We start from the raw sequence: 26,455 nt of genomic DNA on the forward strand, positions 1-26,455 counted from the left end.
ATTTATCTTGTATGGGACTCTCTGCGCTTCCTGGACTTGACTATTTCCTTTCCCATATTAGCAATGTTCTCAACTATAATCTCTTCAAATACTTTCTCAGTCCCTTTCTTTTTCTCTTCTTCTTCTGTGACCCCTGTATTTCAAATGTTGGTGCGTTTAATGTTGTCCCAGAGGTCTCTGAGACTGTCCTCAATTCTTTTCATTCTTTTTTCTTTATTCTGCTCTGCGGTAGTTATTTCCACTATTTTATCTTCCAGGTCACTTATCCTTTCTTCTACCTCAGTTATTCTGCTATTGATTCCTTCTAGAGAATTTTTCATTTCATTTCATTTATTGTGTTGTTCATAAGTGTTTGTTTGCTCTTTAGTTCTTCTAGGTCCTTGTTAAACGTTTCTTATATTTTCTCTATTCTATTCCCAAGACTTTGGATCATATTTACTTTCATTACTCTGAATTCTTTTTTGGGTAGATGCCTATTTCCTCTTCATTTGTTTGGTCTGTTAGGTTTTTACCTTGCTCCTTCATCTGCTGTGTATTTCTCTGTCTTCTCATTTTGCTTAACTGTGTTTGGGGTTCACAGGCTGCAGGTTCATAGTTCCCGTTGTTTTTGGTGTCTGACATCAGTGGGTATGTTGGTTCAGTGGGTTGTGTAGGCTTCCTGGTGGAGGGGACTGGTGCCTGTGTTCTGATGGTTGAGGCTGGATCTTGTCTTTCTGGTGGGCAGGACCACATCCAGTGGTGTGTTTTGGGGTGCCTGTGAACTTATTATGATTTTAGGCAGCCTCTCTGGTAATGGGTGGGGTTGTGTTCCTGTCTTGCTAGTTGTTTGACATGGGGTGTCCAGCACTGTAGCTTGCTGGTTGTCCAGGGGAGCTGGGTCTTAGCGTTGAGATAGAGATCTCTGGGAGAGCTCTCACCAACTGATATTATGAGGGGCTGGGAGGTCTCTTGTGGACCAATGTCCTGAACTCAGCTCTCCCACCTCAGAGGCTCAGGCCTGACACCTGGCCAGAGCACCAAGATCCTGGGTCATCCTGGAGAAGATGGACTGAAGCCAGGAGAAAGCTAGATGATGGGAGACCCGTCAGAAGGCTTGTTTGGTGAGGTCAGGCAAAGGATGGTGACATTCTGTACCCAGGCTTTACTCGCGAAGGGGAAAGGGGTGCCTCCGGAAGCCAAGTGCGAACTTCCACGCAAAAGTATGTTACAGTGATATTGGTTGACTTACAGGAAGTTTTCCAGATGGATTGTTTAGGTGAGAGAATCAAGAGGAAAGGAAATATAATTCCATGCTATGGAAAACACAATGACAAAAGTACTGAAATTTTACCTGTATGGATAATTGTGATGGATGATGTGTGAAAAGCAATGCTTTTTGAGAAAAGAGTAATATGGAAAATTTAGGTATTTTTAGTGCTGCTTCTGACAATTATCCTCACACACACATATTTGGATATGACTCTAAGACATCAGAGAAGTATGGAAGGTGTCTCATCATGTTGTCAGCATTGATGACCTGGGAGGTTGGAGGAATTTGAGAATTGGAGAAGGAAGAGCTAAGCGAAAACTCCAAAGGAAAAAAAAAGTTTCTAAGAATGTCCATAATGAGAGGAAAATGTAGCATGTATAACATGATCCCATGCACATAAAATCCTATATAGATGCACATGCACAAAAAGATTCATGATAGGATGTTTACTCAGATTTAATGGTGGAATTTCAGGTTATTTTTGCATCTTTCATTATATAATCTCACTGCAAAAAAAATAAAGCAATGGAGAAAAAATAATCAGAAAAAGCTGTTTTCAGTGGGACTCAAAAACACACATTTTCTGTGTACCTATGACAGAGGTGGTATATGGAAATGCAGGGCTAGGAAACAGCAAAAGCCCCGTCAGACACACCACCGCCACCCCCTGCCCCAGGGCAGAGGGATACTGTGGTCCCAAATGCACTGATAGAAGAGGAGACCTCATTTCATGGCTGGACAGTAAAGTCATCAGGCCCAGGACAACATTATTTCTTCTGAGTTTAAAGCAACTAGATGTTCTCTGTGTGTTTAAGTTCTACATTAGCAAAAGCGAGTTGTGAAATGCCCAGAAATTCCTGTAAGACAAATTGAAACCAAAGCAACTCTTCTTCCTTGTAGGCTCAAACGGACCACAGTCATTTACAGTTGAGCAGTGGGGCACCCCTGAGAAGTTGCCAAGAGCTCATACATGGTAAGCAGTTTCTCTGACCCTAGAGAACAAGTCCTCAGGGACAGAAGGTCCTCTTACAGTCTGAGTATGGAAGGTCTAGTTCCCTCTGTGCTGTGTTGGTGGCAGATATGGAGGGGGAGGGGGGAGAGGAGAGGAGGAGGGCCGGGAATCAGCCACACCAACCCAGGAACAGCTGTTTCTTTACTGGGCAGGCCTGAAGACCAGGCAGCTGAACACTGGAGAGACCCATCTAAACTTCTGACCCGGGGACATCCCTGGCGGTCCAGTTGTTAAGATTCGGTGCTTCCACTGTAGGGGGCACGGGTTCGATCCCTGGTCAGGGAACTAAGATCCCAGATGCCACACGGTACAGCCAAAAAAAAAAAGGTAAACTGTTGACCATATCTTGCTTCCATCACGTGAATGATGATCCATCCCAAGAAGGACTAGAACATTCCATTTTGAAGGTTCCAATGACAGGAGCCCAGACGTTTGGAGATCAGGGTGGAGGTGAGAGGTCACCACCAAGAATTCCTGGGGAGAGTCCACACCTAGAGTCCAATCCTAAACATTCCTTCTCCCTGAGGAGAAAAGGTCTTTTCGTGTGGTTGAAACATAGCGCGCATAGCTGCACCATGAACAGTTTGCCCTGGGAACTCGCTTTGTCAGTGTCTGCAATAACCAGCCCCTCTCTGTCCTTTCAGCTTTAATCGCTTGGACTTGCCACCGTATGAGTCCTTTGAAGAATTATGGGATAAACTTCAGATGGCCATTGAGAACACTCAGGGTTTTGATGGCGTCGATTAGATTACAAGTAACCATCTATGGTGTTTTACTGCCGCTCTTTTATAAGCAAAATCTTGACTTAAAATTTTCCGGGGAACTTCTAACCCTTGGCCATTGATGCTTCCCAGATATTGGAGAAAATCATGTCAAAGAATTAGAAGAAATAGTATGACAACTTTTCCATTATTTCATTCACTTATATAAGGTGTTGCTTTTACGCAGTTGTTTTGTTCTATCTTGAGTTCACCCTCTAGTATAAAAGTCCTGTGTGCCTGAAATCGTGAGTGTTGTCCTTGACATTTACCTCTTTTACAGTATTTGCCAGGCAGTTTCTTAAACTACTGAAATTATAACTGTGAAATATTTGTGATAAGTGTCATGTGTGAAAAGTTTGATGCTTTTTGAGAAGGAAACGGAAATTGGGGGAAAAAACTTTAATATTGAGTACACTACAATATAGTCAGTGCTGCCTGCAGCTAGTTATTATTTTGTAGACCTGCCTACTGCACATTACTGCCCAGATTTTTGGAAAAATCTTAGAAAGTATGTTACCTATATTTTTAGTCAACTGATTCACTTGCAAAAAGCTGCTTACTTCATTTTAAAAAGCATTTGGCTTTTGTTAATATGCGGTTTTACTAAGCAAGGTGGTTCATAAGACGTGAAGCAAATTCAAATTTGCGAAGGGTTAAGGTATTAACGCCTCCCTCTTGCCTGTATATCCTTATGGCTCATTGGTAGAGTCATCACTCTTTACTGTGTTAGTTTAGTTAAAAGAATTCCTTCTTCAAACTAAAGCTTGACAAAGCAGTATTCCTAAATAAGCCTTGAAGAACTAAGTTAAATGTATAATACTTGCCTTTACTAGTCATTCTTTACAGTTGCACAATTATGTAGTAAATATATGTTTACAGGGTTTCTTATGTTTACAGATTAAGCTAATCTCTGCAGTTGCATTTTTATATTTTTAGTATTTCACTTTAATCAAAAAACCAAATAATTTGTTAAAAATAACCAAAGAATAGTTATAAGGCATAATTTGTATTAAATTACCACATTTCTTATGCTTTTTTAAAAACCTGTTTACTATGAAAATGTTTTGCTATAAATCCAAAACTCTTTAGGCAAAATGCTACAGATAGACCCCGACTTGAACCAAACTGAAGTACATAAAAATCCTGTGCATGTATTCAGTGAAGGTTTACTGAATGCCTGCGATGTGCATAGCTCTGTCTAGGCCCTGGGGTGAGAATCGTCAGCTTCAAAGAAATCTAGCTGAGTCCCCATCCTCAAGGAATTTAGAGATGTGTAAAGGAATTTTCAAACAATCAAAAGTCAGTCGGGGTGAGCAGAAGAAGGCAAAAGGGAAAGTGTTCCAGTGCCCCTGCAAAGATGAGTGTGCCAAGACTGTATTTATATATTTTATACCTACATTGGAATGATTATATAGAAAATGCTCTTGCAAAAAGATAAAGCTGTTTCTCAATATGGTATCTTCGTGATTTAGGGGTAATTGTAAATATATGTTATTAATCTTCTTAAATACATACATATATATATATATGCATACTCTGAGAGTTGTAAAAAGTGCATCTGGCTCTTGGTTAAAGTTTGTTGGGGTCTAACACGATGGGTACCATTCAGCACCTAGTAGGGATGTCCCATGTGACAGAAGCAAAACCACTTTCCAAACAGCACATCAGCAGCTCAGCTTAGGGAGAGTAATTCACAGATCTAGGTACCCTGTGTCTAATCTTCACCTTGCTAACTAGCATTCAGGGGAGACCAGCAGGTGTAGCCCTAATTTTATCTCTTACCAAATGTTTAAACTGAAGCAGCATACTTCACCTCTCCGGGCTCCTGGTTCTTCACCTGTCAAAGGAAAATAATCATGCACACTCTCATTGTCATGTAAGATTATTGTAAATTCCAGAAAGATGCTTTGTAAAGTATCACACGATCAGAAGGTGCTTTGCACTGACCATCAGATTTTGTCAAATCAGGTGTGAACACGAACTACACTCCCAAAGAAAAATCTCTTCATTTAAAAATAAAATGACTGCTGACAGACAAGGAAGTAGAAACATCTCTGATATTGAATATATACAGATATACATATGCATGTTTATCTGTACATGGATCTTACCATCAGAATTCATTTTCTCCACATGAGCAAAGTAATATTACTATGGGCCAATGCATTTTGGAATGTTCTCATTATGTAGAACTGAATGTGAAAACTATTTTTGTTAAAACAAGATTTTACCACATGATTGTTTAAATCTCGCTTCTGTGAAATACAGCAGATATCAGAGCTTGAGAAAATATAAAGCTTGCCTTTCGTCCGATTCATTCACGTGGATGATTCTGTGACTCAGCTAAAACAGGGTGTTAAAGAGACCAGACACTCCCACCAGCCCCCAGCCGCAGACCATCATCTCCCAGGTGTGCACTGATGGTCCAAAAGGAACCTGTATCGAGCCACACAGCCCCTCATCCCAGATAGCAAAGTTTCTCAAATGCATTCTACGGCTGGAAGTAAAATAGGGTCATTTACGTAAAGCAAGGACGTCGGGTTTTTTTTAGAGTTATAAGCACATAATTTTAGCCTATTATTTTCTCTGTAATCAAATTTTAACAGGCATAAAATTGTGCTACAAATGCATTTCATCCTAATTTAAATGGTTATTTCTTTTCATTTTTTATTTATAATGCTGAAATTATTCCAGAGAATTATCAAGTTAAACAATTCGTTTGGATTATAAGCCACTTGACATTGTTTTTTAAAATCTTCTCATATGGGAAAAAGATATCAAGATTAATGTATCAAAATTTATTGCATACTTTAAAATATAAAACCATTTTTTAAAATCTTGATGCCACAAATAAAGTTCTATTCTAGTAAAAACAGAAACTGTGATTCATTTTCAAATAGAAATGTTTCCAAGCCATTATCCTTAGCCAATAGCTCCTGATCTAGTTCTCTGCAGCAACGCATGGAATTCTCAAGACAACCTTGAATTGATAGCAGGTTACCTAGCATGATTATAAACTCTTAACCACAGAGAATCTCCATTTTACAAACAGGTCCTGTTCCCAAAATCTGGTTGTTAGTAAAATATACAGAAAGCAATATAATAATAAAGTTACAAATGGACTGGATTTCAGACTTGCTGTTGTTCATTCCAGAGACCAGCCATGGAACCTATTTATAACATTGTTTCTATGAGAAGAGGAATTCCAAGTGTTACTTCAGAAGTAAGTATCTTTTCATCCTTCCTCTGAACTCCTGGAAGTTTCCCAGTTAGAAGGGAATCCAACACCCTCACCCCCAGTCAGCCCTAGGAAGGTGCTGTTCCAGCCCTGTTTCTGCCAAAATCCAGACTAGTTGTAATCTATGGGGTCCAGATGCCTGCCTTCCCCGCTTCCACCCTTCCAGAGCTCACCAGCTCGGGCGGTAGCTAGCCGGCACCGTGCCTCCCCGTACAGGAAGTCCTTGCTTTGCTGTCCATCAGGGCAGGCACACTCCTTTTTATAAAGGATATTATACTAAGTGTTAGAATCGCAGGACCTCACTGTGAATAGTGGGCTTCAGTAGATTTGTGTGTATTTTTCTTGAGCGTTAAAGAATATCGCTAAATTAGCGGCCTGTTCCGGTTCTGCCAGTCTCTTCATCTGCAATCCATCCTATGCGGTCCCTCTGTCCCACACCAGTGTTTCCTTTCTCATATACAAATCTGATCAGGTTACTCTGCCAAAAACGCACTGTAAGCTCCCCAGAGCCAGAAGGAAGAAGCCCAAACCTGTTGGCATGAAATGCGGTCTGTCCCCAGCTTAATGCACGAGTTTCACCTTCTATCGTACCGCACTCAGGCACCCTGCCCTCCACCCAAACCACGCCTCCCTCCAGCCCTTAATCACTGAAAACTTCTCTGCACCTGCTTATGTCCACTTGCAAAATCACTCCTCCTCTTGGAGCAGTGGAAGGGTGCTGTGGCCTGGCAGTTGGTACCTAGTAGCATGAATGGGATCGTATATTGCTGTGTTTGGTGTACATAATTCTCGCCTACAAACTTAGGCAGCTTGAAAACAGGGACTTCTTTGTATACATTTTTAATATGTTCATTCTCCAACACATAAATACAATGTGAGTATTGTTTGTGTATAGACCCAGTGCACATGTATTGAGCACCTACAGCATCCCTGGCCCTGTGCAGTGATACGCAGGAAGCTCTGTGTATAGGGGGATGATGGGAACTGTGAAAATACACATGCAGAGAAGGAGCTTGACTGAGATCCTGCGGAGCACCAGGGTCTGCAGTAAACACGTTACATGGGTCCCATTTAATCTGCATAAAAACTCAGTGAGGCAGGTTTTATAGGCTCAAAAAGGACAAGTAATACACCTGAGGCCACACAGCATATAAACTCAGTGGATTATGAACCACAACAAAAAAAAAGAAAGCTGTAGAATCCCATCAGCAAATTACCAAGGTGTATTCGTTTTCTGTTGCTGCATAACCCATGACCACAAAGCTAGCAGCTCAAATCAACACCCATTTATCATCTCACAGTTCAGTCAGTCTTTAACTCCACATGGAATCTAAAATATGACACAAATGGGCTTATCTACAAAACAGAAACAGACTCACAGACATAGAGAACAGACTTGTGGTTGCCAAGGGGTAGGTGGGGGAGGGAGGGATTGGGACTTTGGGATTAGCAGATGCAAACTGTCATGTATAGAATAGATAAAAGACAAGGTCCTACTGTATAAACTATATTCAGTATCCTATGATGAATCATAATGGAAAAGAATATGAAATAGTGTATATATATGTATAACTGAATCACTTTGCTGTTTAGCAGTAATTAACAGAACACTGTAAATCAACTATACTTGAATAAAATTAATTTAAAAATTAACAAAAAAGAAATCCACATGGGCTCAGCTGGCTTCTCTACTTAGGGCCTCACAGGCCAAAACCAAGGTGTCAACCAACCGAACTCTTAGCTGCTTCAGTGATTCTTCAGTTGTTGACAGAATCCAGTCCCTTGTGGCTAGAGTTCTGAGGTCCCCATTTGCTTGCTGGCTGTCATCTGGGGACCAGTCTAACCTTCTACAGGCCACATACATTTCCCATCACTTGGCTGTTACATCTTCAAGCCAGCAATGGTGTGTGCAATCCTTTTCATGCTTAGAACCTCCCTGATGCCTCCTTTTGCCGTCCTCTCTGCCACCAGGTGGAGAAAATTCTCACTTTCCAGGACTCACTTGATTAGTCCCACCTCTATCATCTCCCCTTTTGAAGTCGACTGTGCTGTAGGCATAACACAGTCGTGGGGGTCACGGATTGCAGGCATTTGGGCCTTGAGCTTTTGGACCATTTGTAGAAATTCCACCTCCCACACAACCTAAAAGTAAAGGGTGGCAAAGGGTTATGGAGATGTGGCTTGAAAAACACTTAAATGTATCTAATTTTATAGTTCGTGGTTCAGGGTTCCATTCTTTACCAATGAAAAGCCTGATAAATGAATGGTACTATCAGCCGGTGGATTCATCTTCAGCAGCTGTGAATTCACGAATCACCACTCAGGTTTGTGGTTTTCTCAGTGGCATCAAGGTTGAATTGGCCTGAAATTAGATTCAACTCATCCTTAGAAGCTTCCTTATTATATAAAAGAGAACTAGATCATCGCTGCTCTTTTGTTTGAAGGATTGGTATTCCTTCCCATGAAGTTATGTTCAGGATAATGATGTGAGTGCAACTCAAAACAGAGCCGAAAGCAAAGAAAGCCATTCACAGCCCAGAGTTGCTGATCATTTGCTGGCTCTCAGTCTCCAGAGAGAAGGGGAGGGGCGGGGAGGGCCTCTGGATGCCCTGAGCGAGCACGCAACTCTGGAGCAGAGGGTTCGCCTTGGGAAGGTAACCAGAGACTAAAGCCATAACTGTAGGCTGTTGAGGATGCTCAATTCATTGTTCAGATCCTGACCGAAGTTCTCTTATGAAAAATAATTACTATAAAGGCAAACCCCATACCTTCCTAAGAGTTGTTTCTGTTTAACATATATTTTATAAATGAGAAACTCAAGCATATTCTCTCCAGTCAGTAAGAGGTAATGAGCAGAGTTAGCTAAGGATAATCTGTTTAAACAAACAGGGTTTTCATGGATGCTAGACTTGAAAACACGATCCAGATCAATGACATGGTTAATACTCAGTCACTGTGCATTAGCCCAGGGATAAACTTCCAGACTTGAAGACAATGAAATAGCTCCAATGGGATGACCAAATTCTCAATGATGAAGGAGGAGTAGCCAGCTAGCTTTGCTTTGCTTTTTCAGTATTGCTATGTGTTGTAATGTTGCAATGCTTGTGGATAAATGTTGACGTTGTGTGGTTTTAAGCTACAAGGAATTCAGTAATGTTTTATCCTTGTCTGCATCTTCAAAAGAAGTGTGAGAAGGGAAAAAAGAAAGCTCTGTTAACTCAGTTACTACCAGAACTCTGAATATCTGTGGTTGCCCCTATGAGTCAATTTACATACTTTCCCTCATTGCCATCTGGGGACAATGTGGATAGGAATTTGGGCGTTATCATCAAAACATCTAATTACTCATTTAAGCATCGCTAGGGGTGGGAAAGAAGGAACACATAGCACATACTGCAAGCCTTTGGAAGGTATATTAAGACATTTAAGACTGAGCCAAGGTCTAGTCCAGCATTGTCCAATAGAAATATAATGCAGGTGACATGTAGTTTTAAACTTTCTAGTGGCACATTTTAAAGAGTAAAAAGAGATAAATGAACTTAATAGTAATAATGTATCTAATGAAGTATATCTAAAATATTAACATTTTAACATGTAATTAATATAAAATTATTAATGATGTTTTTCATTATCTGATACTAAGTCTTCAATATGCAGTGTGTATTTTATGCTTCCAGCACATCTCAGTTCAGAACGGCCACATTTCAAATAGCCACAGGGGGCTGGCGCTACATATTGGACAGCACTGGAATCAATGGGCCTGGGTCATGCTTAGACACCCCAAAAGGGAATGAAGAAGCAGCTCTGAGTGGCTAACCTGGGAAGGTGCAAAATTAGCTTGCTTCCTCCAGGCAACTCCAGAGCCTTGGAAGAAATTTCTCCAAGAGAGCCCAATGTCAAAAACGAAGCAACATTGCAGATAGCCGGTCTGTGGTGATCCCAGATTTGACTTTCAGGAGCTTAAGGTTGGCAGTCTGGTTGCAAGGGGAGCTATCTTTGCACTGTGAAGACACTGTCTCCACACGGATTCTGTTTGCTAGGGATGGCTTGGGAGAGATCTAATGCAGATTATGGGGAGATAAGCCAAATCCCCAAATCACACCTGCAACCTCCTCCTTAGAGCTGAGGTTGCCCCAGACAGTGATGCTGAAGGTGTCCCACGTTGAACGTCATATAATGCGGGCAGAAGCAAACGTGTGGGAATCGCTGGCAACCAGCATCCAGTGTGAAGCGCTGGATCTAGGACCTTGGAAGATCATCACAGAACAGGGCGAGGGGGATGGGGGATGGGGTGATTTATCAGAAACAGGAGGGTGGCGATGAGACTGGACAACTGGGAGGGTAAGGCCACCGCAGAGGAAGGAACTCCGCGGGGTCACAGGGGGTCACCTGGGGGAGAGCCTCTTTGACGTCGGGAGGAAGGCAGAGGCTGTGGGAGACACAGCTGTTTGTTTTTTCTACTGCAAGGAGAATAACAAAATGCGATCAGGAGAGCTAATAGACTACAGATGCAGGACTTCTGGCTGAGCGCTCAGACCTGCGAAAGGCTTTGAACTGGAACCAGCCCTCTCATTTTCAGCAGTGCGTGTGGCCCGTGAAAAAGAAAGAGTGAAGTAAAACAAGAGACCCACCAGAGATAATTATGAGTTACTCCCAGCCGGTGAAATAACAGAGGTTATGTTGGGCTGGGGGAAAAGTAGGGGTTTGATCATGAAAGGACTTATGTTCGATGCTAAGGAATCTAATCAACAGTGGGGAAGCTATTCAAGAGTTCCATGCCAAAAAGTGCATGCTTTGGTATGAACTTTAGAAAGCTCGTTCTGCCTATTTAAGGGTAGCAGGTCTGGGGGCAGGTGCTAATGTGGAGAGTGTTCCAAGGACGAAGGTGAGAAATGGTAGCGTCTGAAGCCAGGGTTGAGATGTCATATGGAGAGAGTTGCAGCTTTTGGGCAGGGGGGATCAATAGGGGCGAAGACAGGAGTCTGGGCTGACACCTACCCCGACACCCAGATGGGGGCACCTGGATGGGTGCCGGTGTTGCCACCGCCGGAACAGAAAGGACTGTGAACTTTCCACGGGGTGACATCAGAGGGGAGGCTTCTGATAGGCAGCTGTGCATCTAAAGGTGGGTGAAGATTTGGAGGTTACCAGCAAATAGCTGTGAGCCCATGAGGCGATCGTATTACATGGGCCGCTAAATTATTAAACATCACTTCTGATAAGTTTATTTTATTATATTTTGTATTTAATAGAACAAGTGGTGATTGGGGGACGTTTATAAACAATACAATTGGTAGTGTGTTTCCAGCCAAAACCAAGCTTTTGGGTTTTTCTTTGCTCTTTATTAGGTATTCCAGGACCTGTACTTAAATGCCAACAGTTTTCTCCACTTGGCGCTGACCTTCCCACTTCCGCGCACATTGCGGGCACCTGAGCCTGATTTGCTGTGGCTGACCTGGGCTCCCAATTGTCCCTGAGCCAGGCCCCATTTCACTTTGCCCGCTTCCACCTGAGGCCCCGCCCAGTCATCTTCCCTGGAGCCCCCGCACCTGCGGGTATCATTGCTGATGGGAACAACCTGGGATCCCCCCGGGGGAAGCGTGGGCGGGAGAGAACCTGAAACAGGCCAGGCAGCCCTGAGGAGGGAGCAGCAGTGAGCGTGGGCTCCGAGACGTGGGGGAGGTGTCGGGGGAGAGGAAGGAGAGCCCGGAGGAGAGGAGGGACCCGTGAGCGGCCGTGTGGTGACAGCGGCGACCTGCAGAGGCCATGGCAGCTCCAGGACGGAGAGCAGGTAAGACAGCGGCCCTGGAGGGAGGAAGAAAGCCCTCCCCTCTCCCCTTGTGCCCCATGACGCAAGTGACGCTGAAGCACCCCAAATGAGTACACTCAGTTCCCTCTCGGGACTGGCCTTCCTTGCGGGAGGGGTGAGATTCAAGGGCAACTGGATGTGCCTCCGCCAGCCTCCCCACACCTATTTGCTGATGGCTGAAATTTTTTTTGTTTGTTTTGCGGTACGCGGGCCTCTCACTGCTGTGGCCTCTCCCGTTGCGGAGCACAGGCTCCGGACGCGCAGGCCCAGCGGGCATGGCTCACGGGCCTAGTCGCTCCGCGGCATGGGGGATCTTCCCGGGCCGGGGCCCGAATCCGTGTCCCCTGCATCGGCAGGCGGACTCTCAACCACTGCGCCACCAGGGAAGCCCAAATGTGTGGTTTTTTTTGTTTTGTTTTGTTTTGTTTGCGGTACGCGGGCCTCTCACTGTTGAGGCCTCTCCCGTTGCGGAGCGCAGGCTCAGCGGCCATGGCTCACGGGCCCAGCCGCTCCGCGGCATGTGGGATCTTCCCGGACCGGGGCACGAGCCCGTGTCCCCTGCATCGGCAGGCGGACTCTCAACCACTGCACCACCAGGGAAGCCCCTGAAATTCTTTTAATAGCACATAAGACCTTTCACTTCCATACTTAAAAGACTGAATTCTAGTACAAAGGACAAATGTTTCCTGAACCCAAATGTGTTTGTAGTAGAAGTATAAGTGACTAAGGTAAGGTCTGTTCAGTGGGGATAGAGGTTAGGAAAAGGGACACCTCGCTTGGGGTGGAAAAGCCCTGAAACGCGAGGCTGGGGTCCGAAGAGGCCGATATTCACAGTCTGGCCGTGTCCTTCTGGGCTGTTGACCTGAAATCGATCTGAGTCCGGGAGAAGCGGCCCGGGTGGGCAGCCGCGTCGTCAGCCGCAGCAGGGCCACTGCTTGAATTATTTCCTCTGCCTGAGATCGCGCTCGGGACTTTTGTGTGGGAGAAGCATTTCACGAATCTCTACACCGCAGAATACTTGCAAGTATTGAGTTATTCAAACGATGCTTACTATTCATGGGCATGAACTCAGAGAACAATACTCACACCAAAGGGGACAGACCTAAATGTGGGGCTTTCTTTGATTATATTGGTTCCTAGTTAAATATAACAGATACTCCTTCTCCAGGGGTCTACAGAATCTTTTCCAGAGTGACAATAACTTTTTCCCTTTGACTCAACCTCTTCCTCCGTGTTCTCGGCGTCCCCTGCCAGCCATGAGGGGATGGCCTCATTCTGAAGTCTGTTTGCCAGGTTATGGGAGCTTGGAAGTCTTTGCAGCTGTGGAACACAGATTACTCACCCCTTTTTAAATGATCTAACATACATACAACCGTGGCTAGAATAGTGACTCGGCCACTAAGTGAATGGATATTATTTTTCATCCATGACAAACATGTCTGAAAGTTATCTGTTTGTTCCCTCACTCCCTAATTAGGACACTGAAAGTGCTCTAGGGAGTCCCTTCCTTTCAGACAGCACTTTTAATTCTCTTTAATGTATCTTCACATTCATTGTCTCCTTTTATTCAAGGCCAGTAAAGTAGGTAGGGCACGTGTCATTGTTCTCACTTGACAGATCAGAAAGATACGACACAGCAAGGGTTTGCTTTGGTCACAGAGTAAATTAGGAGCAGACCTGGATCTGTGAAGTGAGGTCGGCTGCATTGGGTGGTCCCCTGACCCAGGCTTCGCACAACTTCAGACCCTTGTATCCAGGACTAATGAGCTCACCTGAATCTCACTAGGCCTGAGCATCAGGTGGGCTGAGTAGGGCATGTCAGACATCCAGCCGGCACCCTCCTCCCTCCAGATAGGATGGGGGTGGAGAAGCCAAATGCAGGCTGTCTGTCCCTGAGTCAGGGCCTAATGGGCAGGGAGAGCTTTGCCTTTTTTCAGAGAACCTTATCAGGTTCTTAAAGTGGGACTTGTAGTGAACAGCATTCTCAAAATAACAAGTGTCAGCCATGGACAAAATTTTCTAAATAGTAAAACATTACCACTGATTAGAAATCTAAGGTATCAAGGCGCTTTGGGCTTAGAACACAACACTTCTCTCACAGAGGGGATTTGCTAACAATTCCCTGGCTACAGTGGCAGAGCCAGGGTCTCTGTTCTGTCCCTCTCAGACCTTTGTTCTGTGTCTTGATCAATTCTTCTGTCATTCTCTGTCCTCTGTGGGTATGTTTGTGCGTGAGGGTAGAAAGGGTGGATGGATATGTGTAAATTCTCTGCAGTCAATCCAGTGCCTGATTATTCTATTACGAGGGCTTTGCTGTCCTGCTTATAAATCCTTACACACTTTCTTTCTCTCCTCCACTCTGTTTGGAAAGTTTTTGTCTCAGATCATGGACTATTGGTTATATCAGCTCCCCTCCCCCTCTTCAAGAGGGAGATGCTGTTTATCTTTCCCAAGAAATTTTATGGTTTAGGTGGGAAAAATCTGGCTCCCTGCAGAGCCCTGAGAGGAAGATCCAAGAAAGAAAATAACCCTGTATTTCTGGCATTTCCTGGCTGCCCAGAGCTTCCCTCCACAGCTGACATTGATAAAATTTCATCAAGGGCGTTAGTCGATCAGGCTACAGGCTTTTATTATGTCACTTACTCTGAGAGTCATATTAGCATTTAAGATACTGGTCTTTTTTTCTGCGTAGAATGTGACATGTCTCTATTTTGCATGTTATCACATTCCTAAAGCCTCAGTACAGCCCCTAAATTAATTGAAAAGTGACTTTAAAATATAATTTAACACTCGTGACAGATACAAAAGTATTCTTAAACAAACGGAAAGACACTTCCTGTTTTTGCATAGGACGACACAACATTATAAAGATGTCATTTTCCCTAAATTAATTGAAAAAGCTAATGCAATACCGACAAGTTGCAGTTTAGGCAAGTTGATAATGAAGTTCACATGGAAAAACAAATGCATAAATACCCAGGAAAACACTTGAAAAATAACAACTACTAGAGATGACTAGCCCTACCAAATATTAAAATATACTATAAATCCTGTGTAATTAAAAGTGTAGTAGTGCTACATGAAGAGACACATTGACCAGTAAAATAGAATGCCCAGAAATAGACCAAGAAACATATGGAAAGTTAGACATTAAAGATGGCATCTCAAATCATAGGGCGAAGATGGACATTTTAATAAATGACACTTCTCAAAAGCCAAAATGTGGAAAGCCCAAATGGCCACCATGTAATGAATGGATAAACAAAATGTGGTATATTCATACAATGGAATACAACATGGATAAACCTTGAAGACATTATGCTAAGTGAAAGAAGGCAGTCACAAAAGACCATTATATGATTCCATTTATATGAAATGTCTACCGTAGGCAAATCCAGAGGGACAGAAAGTTGGTTAGTGGATGCCTAGGGCTGGGGAGTGGGGAAGAATAAGAGTAGATACCAGGTTTCTTTTGGGGGTGATAAAAATATTCTAAACTTAGATCATGTTGATGGTTACCGAAGTCTGTGAATATACTAAAACCAGTGAATTGTACACTTGCAAGGCGTGAATTTTATGGTGTATGAATTCTATCTCAATAAGGATGTTTGTAAAAGGGACAAATGACCAAAAGTCCAATAGAAAAATGGGGGGAGATATTCTTCAAACATATGAAAAAAATGTTCAAATTCACTCAGGGACAAATTAAGCAACACTGAGATACAGTTCTCATCCATCATATTGGCGAAAATTAAAAAGTACGATGATCGCCTGGAGGGGTGGGATAGGGAGGGTGGGAGGGAGGGAGACGCAAGAGGGAAGAGATATGGGAACATATGTATATGTATAACTGATTCACTTTGTTATAAAGCAGAAACTAACACACCATTGTAAAGCAATTATACCCCAATAAAGATGTTAAAAAAAAAAGTATGATGATCCATCGGGTAAACAGGCATTCTCACACATTGCTGGTGGAAATGCAAACTGCAAAGAGAGTTAGGAAATAACCTAACAAAACTACAAAAGCAGTTTGACCTAGCAACACCACTTTTAGGAATATATCCTGCAGATACGCTTCCAACAATGTGAGAATATATAAGCACAAGGTTACTCATTGCAGCATTGCTGGTAATTACAAATCTAAATGCTCATTCAAAGGAGATTGATTGAATAAGCTATGGCTCATCTAGAAAATGGAATACTAAGCACTCTATAAAATAATGAAGATCTCTATAAAATTGATATGACCTCCAGGCTACACTGTTAAGTGAAAAAAATAACATGCAAAAGAGCATCTTAGTGTGTTATCCTACACGTGAGAAAAAAGAGTTATAGGGAAAATATACATGTATTTGTTCTTTCATACAAAATATGAGGAGAAACCAGAAACCAAGAGATAGATTACTATTATGAGTTGAATTGTGGTTCCCCCCCACACCATTACCCTCCACTCCTGAAGAGGTCTGTTGAAGTCCTAACCCCCAGCACCTCAGAATGTGATCTTACTTGGAAACAGGGTCATTGCAGCTGTAATTAGTTAGGATGAGGTCATGCTGGAGCAGGGTGAGCCCCTAATCCAGTATGACTGGTGTCCTTATAAGATGAGGACCCTGTGAAGAGAGAGACAAAGGGAAAACACCATGTGAAGATGAAGGCATTGATAAGGGGGATGCATCTATGAGCTAAGGAGCACCAAAGACTGCCAGCAAACCACCCGAAGCCAAGAAGCAGCAAGAAGTATTCAGAGGGAGCTCGGCCCTGCCAACATCTCCATTTTGGACTTGGAGCCTCCAGAACTGAAAAGATAACTTTCTATCGTATTAAGCCACTCAGTTCATGGCACTTTGCATGAAATACAGTTCCCTACAGAGTGTAGGTGGGAAATGAAAGAAGGGAAGAACTGGACTGGGGTCATGGGGATGTGAAGAGAGTGCACTTCTCTGAATAGACCTTTCTTTGAAGCTCTGACTCAGAACCGTAGTCATGTTTCACATACCACCCCAAAATAAACATTTAAAATCAACCAGGGGACTTCCCTAGTGGTGCAGTGGTTGAGAGTCTGCCTGCCGATGCAGGGGACACGGGTTCGTGCCTCGGTCTGGGAAGATCCCATATGCCGTGGAGCCTGCGTGTCCAGAGCCTGTGCTCCACAGCGGGAGAGGCCACAACAGTGAAAGGCCCGCGTACCGCAAAAAAAAAGAAAAAAAAAAATCAACCAGGATGTGGGCGAACCCAATGTGGCATACAGGCAGTAAGAAATGAACCTGACTGAGGTGAAAATAACATAACTACATTGAGGGGAGTGAGGGAGACAAGAAATAACCTAAAGAACTTTGCAGAACAATATTTTGGTTGGATAATATAAGGTTAAAGACAAACTATATACAAATTTTGTACTCCAGTTCCTATACTTGTTTCTCACAGTGGTATGGGTTAGCAATTCTGAAACGACTGTAGGTATATACCAGAACTGAACAAATAAGTAAATATATTATAGATATTGAAAGCCACATTTCTCAAGGTGAGAAGGAAGTTACCAAAAAAGGGAGAAGGCTAGAAGAGGCTCTATGGTGGTGAGTTAAATTTGGAGGAATTCTAATGAATCTTGGTTTATAATATATATATAAAGATAGATGGATCCATCCTTCTCCAGTAAAAGGAACCAGGGTTCCTTAAAGAAAAAGTTGAATCCAGCGTTGGGGCAGGGAAAATACAAGATGAGCCTGGAACATCTTGTAGTTACAGAAAGTAAGTTCTCAAAACCTGATAAAGGGATCTCAGAAGAACCCAGAAGCCAACCTGAAGGAGCTCTCAACAGTGAGAGTGGAAAAAATTGAGCAAGAAAATGATAGTATTGCATTATAACCCATAGAATAAAATAAATATCCATGAGTCTATACTGATAAAAATAACTGAGTAAAGTACAATGGTGGAGGGGGACAACTCTTGCTCACAAAAGAATTCCAGTGAATTAATGTGGGAAGACTGAGAAATTAAACATCATGGTTAGGCAAACATCACAGTAATACTTGTTGCAGGCAAGACTCACACTAATGGATGCTGAAGTTTAAAGAGAAACGGGATGTTGGCATAGTCTTAAAGTACCTCCCTGGAGAGAGCAGTTACCAAGGGGAAAATAGTAACTTTGGAGAAGCCTTGCAGACATCACCTTAACCAGGTGATCAAGGTTAACATCACCAGGGATAAGTCATGTTGATATCAGGTACCCCCAATTCGAGGCAGTGAGAAGGGCACAGTGTCACTCATGATCTTCTTGCCAAATGCATAGCTTCAATCTAATACGAATGAGAAAACATCAGGCAAACCCCAGCCAAACACTCTGCAAAATAACTCTTTAAAAGAGTCAAAGTCATGAAAGACCGGACAAGACTGAGGAACTGTCACAGATTGGCAGAGACCAAGGGTGCATGACTAATAAATGAATGATGGGGTCCTGGATGCGATCCTAGGACAGAAAAAGGACAAAAGTGGAAAAACTGGTGCAATTCAGATAGGGTCTATATTTTAGTTAATTGTATCATATCAATGTTAACTTGCTGGTTTTGATCATGTGCCGTGGTTATGTAAAATGGTAACATCTAAGGGAGGCTGTATTAAAAGTACATGAGAAATATTTGTACTATTTTCTACAACTTTTAAGTTTAAAATTATTTCTAAATATAAAGATAATAATGTAGTTTGAAATGTTCATCCTCAGTTCTACCCCAAAAGTTTTAGTTATTTCCCATCATACGTATAAACAACGTTTCTGCTTCTATTCCTTGATGTACCAGTTTTACACTTTACCTATTTCCTGCTATAACAGGTGATACCGCTCATTTATTCTATCTCCTACTGTTATAAACTCCCAGGACTGTTATATTCCAATTTTCAATTTCTCTGTTGACCCATTGCTGTGGTCTGAATGTGTGTCCCCCCAAAATTCACATGTTGGAATCCTAACCAAAGGCGATGGTATTAGTAGGTGGGGCCTTTGGGAGGTGATTAGGTCAAGAGAGTAGAGACCTCACAAATGGGATTTGCTCTTATGAAAACAGAGCTCCCTAGCCCTTTCTGCCCAGTGAGGATACAGGGAGAACTCTGAACCTGGAAGAGGGCTCTCACCAGACCAGGATGGCACCCTGATCTGAGACTGCCAGCCTCCAGAACGGTGAGCAATAAATTTCTGCTGTATATAAGCCACTCATTCTGTGGTGTTTTGTTATAGCAGCTGGACAGGCTAGGGCAGCCATACTTACAACTTTACATAAAAACAACACCTTTTTCTCTTCCATCTTCTAGAGACAACACTTCTTGGCTTCCTATCAACACCCCTCCTTTTCCCTCCAGCTGGCTTCCTCTCTTTCTCCTAATCCAGTTCATCTAACTTTTAGTTTTGTATTTTGAAGATTCCTAATGGTTACATTCTGTTTTCAAACCATAGTTTAGTCTTCCTTGAGCTGCCTGTTGGTTAAGTCCAACAGCTGAAAATTAGTAAGCAACAATGATATTATTATGACCAGGTAAATAGTGCTCATTGCTGAGTCACACAGTGTATGTATTATAATTGAAGTTCTTTTTGTGCAGCTTTCTGTTTCTCCTGGAATTTCTCAGTAGCTTTCTTTTTTGTTCCATCAGTTGTCTTTAGCATATTCCCACTTATTTCCAAGCTCTTCATAACTTAAGTATTACGTGCCCATTTTCCCTGGAGACCTCTTTTTGGAGATTTCTGGCTTCCTGCTCAGGTTGGAAACGCTCAAGAAATCTCTTTAAATCCCTTGACACCTCTCCTAGACTGGCTCCAGTATTTCCTAGCTCTTATTTTTAACCTCAGTTTACTCCCATACCTTAAAGTAAATTCCTAAGAAAGAGATTGCATGAAATAAATTTCTTGAGTCCTTACATGTCTGCAAACGCCTTGGCTTTACCCTCGTGTTCAAAAGGTTCAAATGGTTTTATACACCCTTTGTTGCATATATAAAAGTTGATCATCTTTTTCCCTCAGAATTTTAAGATCTTTGTTCTACTGTCTTCTTGCATCTACTGTTGATATTGTCATCTGATTCTTGTTCTTTTGTTGATGTTCTGTTTTATTCTCCCTTGAAGCACTTAGAATCTTCTTCATTCTCAGTATTGTGAACTTTCATGCTATATCTAGGTATGAATCTATTTTTTAAGTTTATTGTACCAGGCACTCAGTGGACTATTTTAATTACAATGTCACTCATTTACATTGTAACATCATTCAGGTTTAGACATTTCTCTTATATTCTTCCTTTCATAATTTCCTCTCCACGTTCTTGGTTTGCTCTTTCAGAAACTTAAGACAGCGTTTGGATCTCCTTGATTGGTTGTCTTTTTCTCTCATTTTTAGTGTCTCTGTGGGATTTTTTGTTGTGGTTGGGGGGGGCGTTTTCCATCTTATTGTCCTTGTGTCTTTGTGTGTTGTGTTTATTTTACTTTCTGGGAGAGTTCCTTGTCTTTATTTCCAAAATCTCTACTGAATATCTCTTTCTGCAATCATATTTTAATTTCCAAGACCTCTTTCTTTTTTGTTCCTTTTAAAATAGCATCCTGTTCTTGCTTTAAAGGCATGGTATCTTCTCACATTCTTCTGAGGATATTTTTTTACAGATTTTTTTTTCAAGTTCTCTTCTGTTCCCCGGATTACTTTTGTTTCCTCTGGAGCCAATTTTTCTATTTGTTTGGCTCTTTCATTCATGTTGTAATTTGAACCAACTGTCTGGTGATCCTTGGATTTCTGTTCCTGTTTAAGAATGAGGGGTTAAGAAATTGTGTGAACGGGAGAGGCCTGTCAACCAGCAAGTGAGTGAGCAGGAAACTAGCTGTCCATTGTGCAGTCCCTAAATGCTAAATCCAGGCAACTCTAGAGCTGCTCAACTTCATTAGGAGAGAACTTCTCATTTTAAAGTTTTTAAATTTTTAAAAATAATGTTTTCCAAGGGAAGAGATTCCAGCTTTCCAGAGTTGTGTGTATGAGACAGGGGAAAGATGGTAGGGCTCAACTGGTCTGCTCACCTTCCTCCTTGCATGGTTTGGTGCAGCACAAGTCTCCGACCTGGGTTCAAGCCCTGGTCCACTTCCTGGGGAACCTTGTGTGAGTGACTGCAGCATCACAGAGCCCAGGCTTCTTCCAACTGCAGGTCCCTCTAGGACATCACCCCCAATCCCAGCAAGGTCAGCTGGTAAGGGCAGTCACCGAGACATGTTCTCTGTGTGGCCGTAAGCCCGTGGAGCCGGGCAAGCTCTATAAATAGCAGCTGTGATTACGGAGTAACACTCCTTTTAAATGCTTGGACTTTCCATTCAAAACAGTTCTGGCCCCGTGTTTAGTCTGTCTGGGGGGCAGCTGTAAAGGCCACCTTGTTTCACAGCTAAGGAGAGGTTACAAGGCAATTAAAATATTTTTGTCTCTTCTCTCTTGTGATGATTATTCCCATGCGGTGGTGGCCACTAGAGTAGTTCCTGTCTCCATTGCCCACAGGGAAACTTGACAACAGAGGGGCAGCACAAGCCCTGGAGCTGGGCTCAAATTCGAGCTTCAGCGTGAACCCTGCCCTTGGTTTTCAGAGAGTTAGAAGTAAAAGTCACAAATCCTGGTGTCTCTAATCGCCATAGCCAGGCAACTGCCACTTACTTTAAAGGGGTGTTTTTCCCTTTTAGGAACAGGATTAGGTCCTTTAGGAACAGAGTAAATACTTCTTGTGCCAGAGTAATTAGACGCTCTAAACCCTCGATTCTTCAGTCTGATAAATGTAGTCATTGTACAAATAAATGTATGTTCGACACACATGGACATATTTAGGTAAAGACAACGTGCCACATCTCATAGCTCTGAATCATAACAAATAATGATAATTATCCTAGTCATAAAAATTATCATCATATGGAAAGAGTAGCTGTCATAATCTTAAAAGTGATCCTGACATAAGCAGCCTCTTCAGTGTTCAAAAATCGTCATTAGGGACTTCCCTGGTGGTGCAGTGGTTAAGACTCTGTGCTCCCAATGCAGGGGGCCGGTTCAATCCCTGGTCAGGGAACTAGATACCACATGCATGCTGCTACTAAGAGGTCACATGCCACAACTAAGGAGCCCATGTGCCACAACTAAGGAGCCCATGTGCCACAACTAAGGAGCTGGTGAGCTGCAACTAAGACCCAGCACAACCAAATAAATAATTTTTTTTAAAGTGCACTGTTGGAACATTAAAAAAAAAAACTCATCATTAACCCCCTCAGAGCATCCACACAGGGCAGGCTAGACAGGTATCATTACCACCGCACGCCCCCCCCCCCATACAGATGGACACAGAGAGGCCTATAGAAGTTCGGGCAGTAGTTAGTAGCCAACACTGTATTAGGCTCATCAGCCGTCAAACACTCTGTGTGGTCCTTCCCCCTGGGGCTTGGTGGCCAGTGGACAACAGCCCACATCACACACCTTCCAATGCTCTCTGCACCAAGTGATGGAGGCTGGTGTTTGGGGGTGCTTGTTCCTGCACTGGCCTGAGGAATGGATGACAAAGGGGGAGGAGGAGAGAGAGGATTTGGAGTATTAAGGATTCTCCAACTCATCAGGAACAGATTCTGCAAAACCATTTTCTCTCCCTCCCTCCCTCCCTCCCTCCTCCAAAAGAGCAATTATGAAAAATATTTCCAGGAAGGAAAATATTAAAATGCAAATTAAATACAGTTGTGACTGTAAATCACTGAAGAAAAATGCCATCACTCTTTTTAGAGTCCAGTGTAGGAGCTGAGGACCATTGGTGGTGAGGCCAGTGGAGCTGATATCTGATAGGACAGGACCACAGAGATAATAGGGTCCAGATCCCTCATTTTACAGATGAGAACACTGAGGTGGAAACGGTTAGTGAATTTTCCCGATGATGGGAGATGGCATAGTACAGTAGCCAGCACAGAGCCAGGTACAAAGCACGTACTTATATCAATTAGGAAAGCGTTTGGTTGCAAGCAACAGAGAGCTGGCTTTACAGGTGGGTTTTTCTCACATGAGTGCAGAGGTAGGAGTTCTGGGCCTGGCTGTTCCTGGGCCTAAACAAGAAAAATAAGCCTTGCTGTTCAGCAGCTGATCTGCCCAGAGGCAGGGTGGAGTTCTAGGGATGTAGTGTGACCAGAGAAGGGAAGCCTTGTTGAGAAACCATGAAAGAAACCAAGGTTATTTAACCTGAAAGGGAGGAACAGTGGAAACTTGAGAGAATAGGTCCTGTGTTGCCCAAGAGGTCAGAATTAGGACCAGTAGTGCAACTGTTAGATGACAAACAGGACTGAACAACAGGAATAATTTTAATGATAAGGACTTACTGAAAATTGGCCACCTCTTAAAATAGTGAGTTTCCTGGAGACATTCAAGCTGAATAAGGAATTGGAGTGGGGTGTGTGTGTGTGCATGCATGTGTGTGTGTCGGGGGTGTTGAACAGTGAATATTGGTTGAGGGGAGAGAAGGAGAGTTACAGCACTGCATGGGGAGATAGTCTCCAAATTCCCTTTTGGAACAATTCATTTAGCAAGTATCTGTTGAGTGTCTACTGTGTTCCACAGAGGAACCATATTTTCCAAATAAGAAGCTGGTCTGACATTTATGAAAAAGCTAACGGAGAGAACAGGGTATATGATGAATGTTGCTTACTGAGTGACTTCTCAGGAACCACTTGCTTCCTGGAGATTCCAGGGCTCCCAGCACCCCCTCCCTCTCCAGGGAACTGGCCTGTTTCCATCCAGGCTCTCAGGGCCGGTGAAAGGGCCAGATGCATAGTTCAGTAGCAGCATTTTTTCCAGATACGCTGGAGCCCGGGCTTACTCTCTGTCGCCTGTGATGTCCACGTGTCTGAAAGGCAGCTGGGAAGTATCAGAAAGGTAGCAGGGATCTGGGTCACTTATTCGCCATCCCGAGTCTTTCTTGCCCTCACTTTTCTTACCTGGAACATGGGAGAGAAGAGAGCGTCTTCACGGACTTCTTATGGGGCTGTCCTGTGCTTTGCATAGCGCTTAGCCCTTGTTAAGGATTCAACAGATGTGGTTCATTTCGTGCCTCAGCTCCGCCCCTGATTTTGTGAGGTCACTTTTGCAGACCTGGGTTTCCTCTCCTCTACAAGTTCAGGTTGGGCCGGAACAAGCCCTGTCATTCCTTCCAGCGTTGAACTTTCTGGTGTGCCCAAACAAAATGTCTGGGGCGCTTTCCCAGCCTCGGCCTGGAGGGCGTCTCTGCCAGGAGGGGGCGCCACTCACTCATGTTTCCACCACAGGTGAGTCTGACCATTTGGTTGGTAATCTCCGCTCCGCTTTGAAAAAGGAGCCTGAAAAGGCGCTTGCTTAGCAGCCGCCTCTACACTCACTTTTAAAACCACGGTGCTGATGGTGTGACTGGATCTCCCACTCTTCCGCTTGCTTCCAGCAAATCAAAATCATCTTCCTATGGCCAGTCCTCAGTATTTACAAAAGGGGTAAAGAGAGAAACGTGGCAGGGCCAACTTCCCCACTGTGGCCTTTCCCCTTGCTCAAAGTCAAAACTGCAGATCCCAGGGAGCATGTGCTGTGGCATTGCACCCACAGTCAGCCATTTGCATGCTATTCCGGGGGCACAGATGACCACTGATGCTGGCAATTGCCTCACTGCCATGTAGGCTATCGCAGATATAACTTTGCAGCCTTCGATCTCCGGCAGTGGCTAGGCTGGAGAGGCCCAGAAAATGTGGTTTCCTAGTCACTTTGGGTTCCTGTGAGCAGGGTCAGCATTGTGGAGCCTAAGCAGGTCAGGAAAAGAGCTGAAGGCCAATAGGGCCGAAGTCTTAAGTTTACCCAAGGTCCGTCCTGGGTTTGTTAAGTGAATTGAAGATGGAAATTCCCTCTCTTCCACTCTTTGACTTTTCTCAAGAGTTAAACAGAAGAGGGAGGAAAGAAGGAAAGAGAAGGGGGGAAGGGGAGGGGGAGAGAAAAAGAAAGATTAATTATCATAAATAGTTAAATATTTATTTATTCATTTATTTTGGCTGTGCTGCGTCACCATTGCAGCATGTGGGATCTTTTAGTTACAGCATGCAGACTCTCAGTTGTGGCAAGCATGCAGGATTTAGTTCCCCGACCAGGGATCAAAGCCGGGCCCCTGGCATCGGGAACACAGAGTCTTAGCCACTGGACCACCAGGGAAGTCCCCATAAATAGTTAATGTTCAAATAGATTATCCTCTTCATTGTAGCCCTGTTTACAATAGCCAGGACATGGAAGCAACCTAAATGTCCATCAACAGAGGAACGGATAAAGAAGATGTGGTACATATATACAATGGAATATTACTCAGCCATAAAAAGGAAAGAAATTGGGTCATTTGTAGAGACATGGTTGGACCTAGAAACTGTCATACAGAGTACAGTAAGTCAGTGAAAAACAAATATTGTATATTAATGCATATATGTGGAATCTGAAAAAATTGGTATAGACAATCATTTACAAAGCAGAAGTAGAGACACAGACGTAGAGAACAAATGTATGGCTACCAAAGGGGGAAGGTGGGGGTGGAATGAATTGGGAGATTGGGATTGACATGTATACACTATTGATAATATGTATAAAATAGATAACAAATGAGAACATACTGTATAGCACAGGGAACTCTACTTAATGCTCTGTGGTGACCTAAATGGGAAGGAAATCCAAAAAAGAGGGGATATATGTATATGTATAGCTGATTCACTTTGCTGTACAGTATAAACTAACACAATATTGTAAAGCAACTATACTCCAATAAAAATTTTTAAAAAAAGATTATTCTGCCTTTTCTCTCAAGAAGTACATAATTTTAAGCTTTAGAAAGTAGAAGATATAAACATATCTGGTCTTTGCTTCGAGCTCACCCTATCTCCCATACAGTTGTGAGCACTAAACAAGTACTTGGTTGGCAGGCTGGAATCAAATTATCATGTGGACTGGTTTTGACCTTGTGAATGTTAAGTTGTCAAAACTTTCTTCTCTGGGGCACCAGCCTCAGCTGAACATTTAGGATGCATCCATTTCAAAGAGGAAAAAATTACTTTCAGACCCTATGCAAGATTCTTTTGTCATTCAAAAAAGACACGATGATTCCTCATTTATGGCGAAGGAAGTGGTGTAGGCAGAACAAGTGTCTCTCTGTTCTTTTTTTAAAATTTAATTTAATTTTTATTTTACATTGGAATGTAGTTGATTTACAATGTTGTGTTAGTTTTAAGTGTACAGCAAAGTGATTCAGTTTTACGTATATCCATTCTTTTTCAGATTCTTTTCCCATATAGGTTATTACAGAATATTGAATAGAGTTCCCTGTGCTATACAGTAGGTCCTTGTTGATTATCTATTTTATATATAGTA

The 26,455-nt window shown here is 42.9% G+C and overlaps 1 protein-coding gene across 3 annotated transcripts in view; it reads left to right on the plus strand.

The window, feature by feature from the left end:
* Positions 1 to 6,052, plus strand: part of NEDD4 (NEDD4 E3 ubiquitin protein ligase) — a 174,820-nt gene extending 168,768 nt beyond the window's left edge. For all 3 annotated transcript variants that reach the window (XM_060005929.1, XM_060005925.1, XM_060005926.1), the window contains 2 exons: positions 2,150 to 2,222; positions 2,906 to 6,052. In XM_060005929.1, the coding sequence (XP_059861912.1) occupies positions 2,150 to 2,222; positions 2,906 to 3,008 (176 nt within the window). In that variant the 3' untranslated portion in view covers positions 3,009 to 6,052. The remainder of the gene's footprint in view (positions 1 to 2,149; positions 2,223 to 2,905) is intronic.
* Positions 6,053 to 26,455: the final 20,403 nt, after the last annotated feature.

This window comes from Delphinus delphis, chromosome 2 (genome assembly GCF_949987515.2).
Source record: "Delphinus delphis chromosome 2, mDelDel1.2, whole genome shotgun sequence".
NCBI lineage: Eukaryota > Metazoa > Chordata > Mammalia > Artiodactyla > Delphinidae > Delphinus > Delphinus delphis.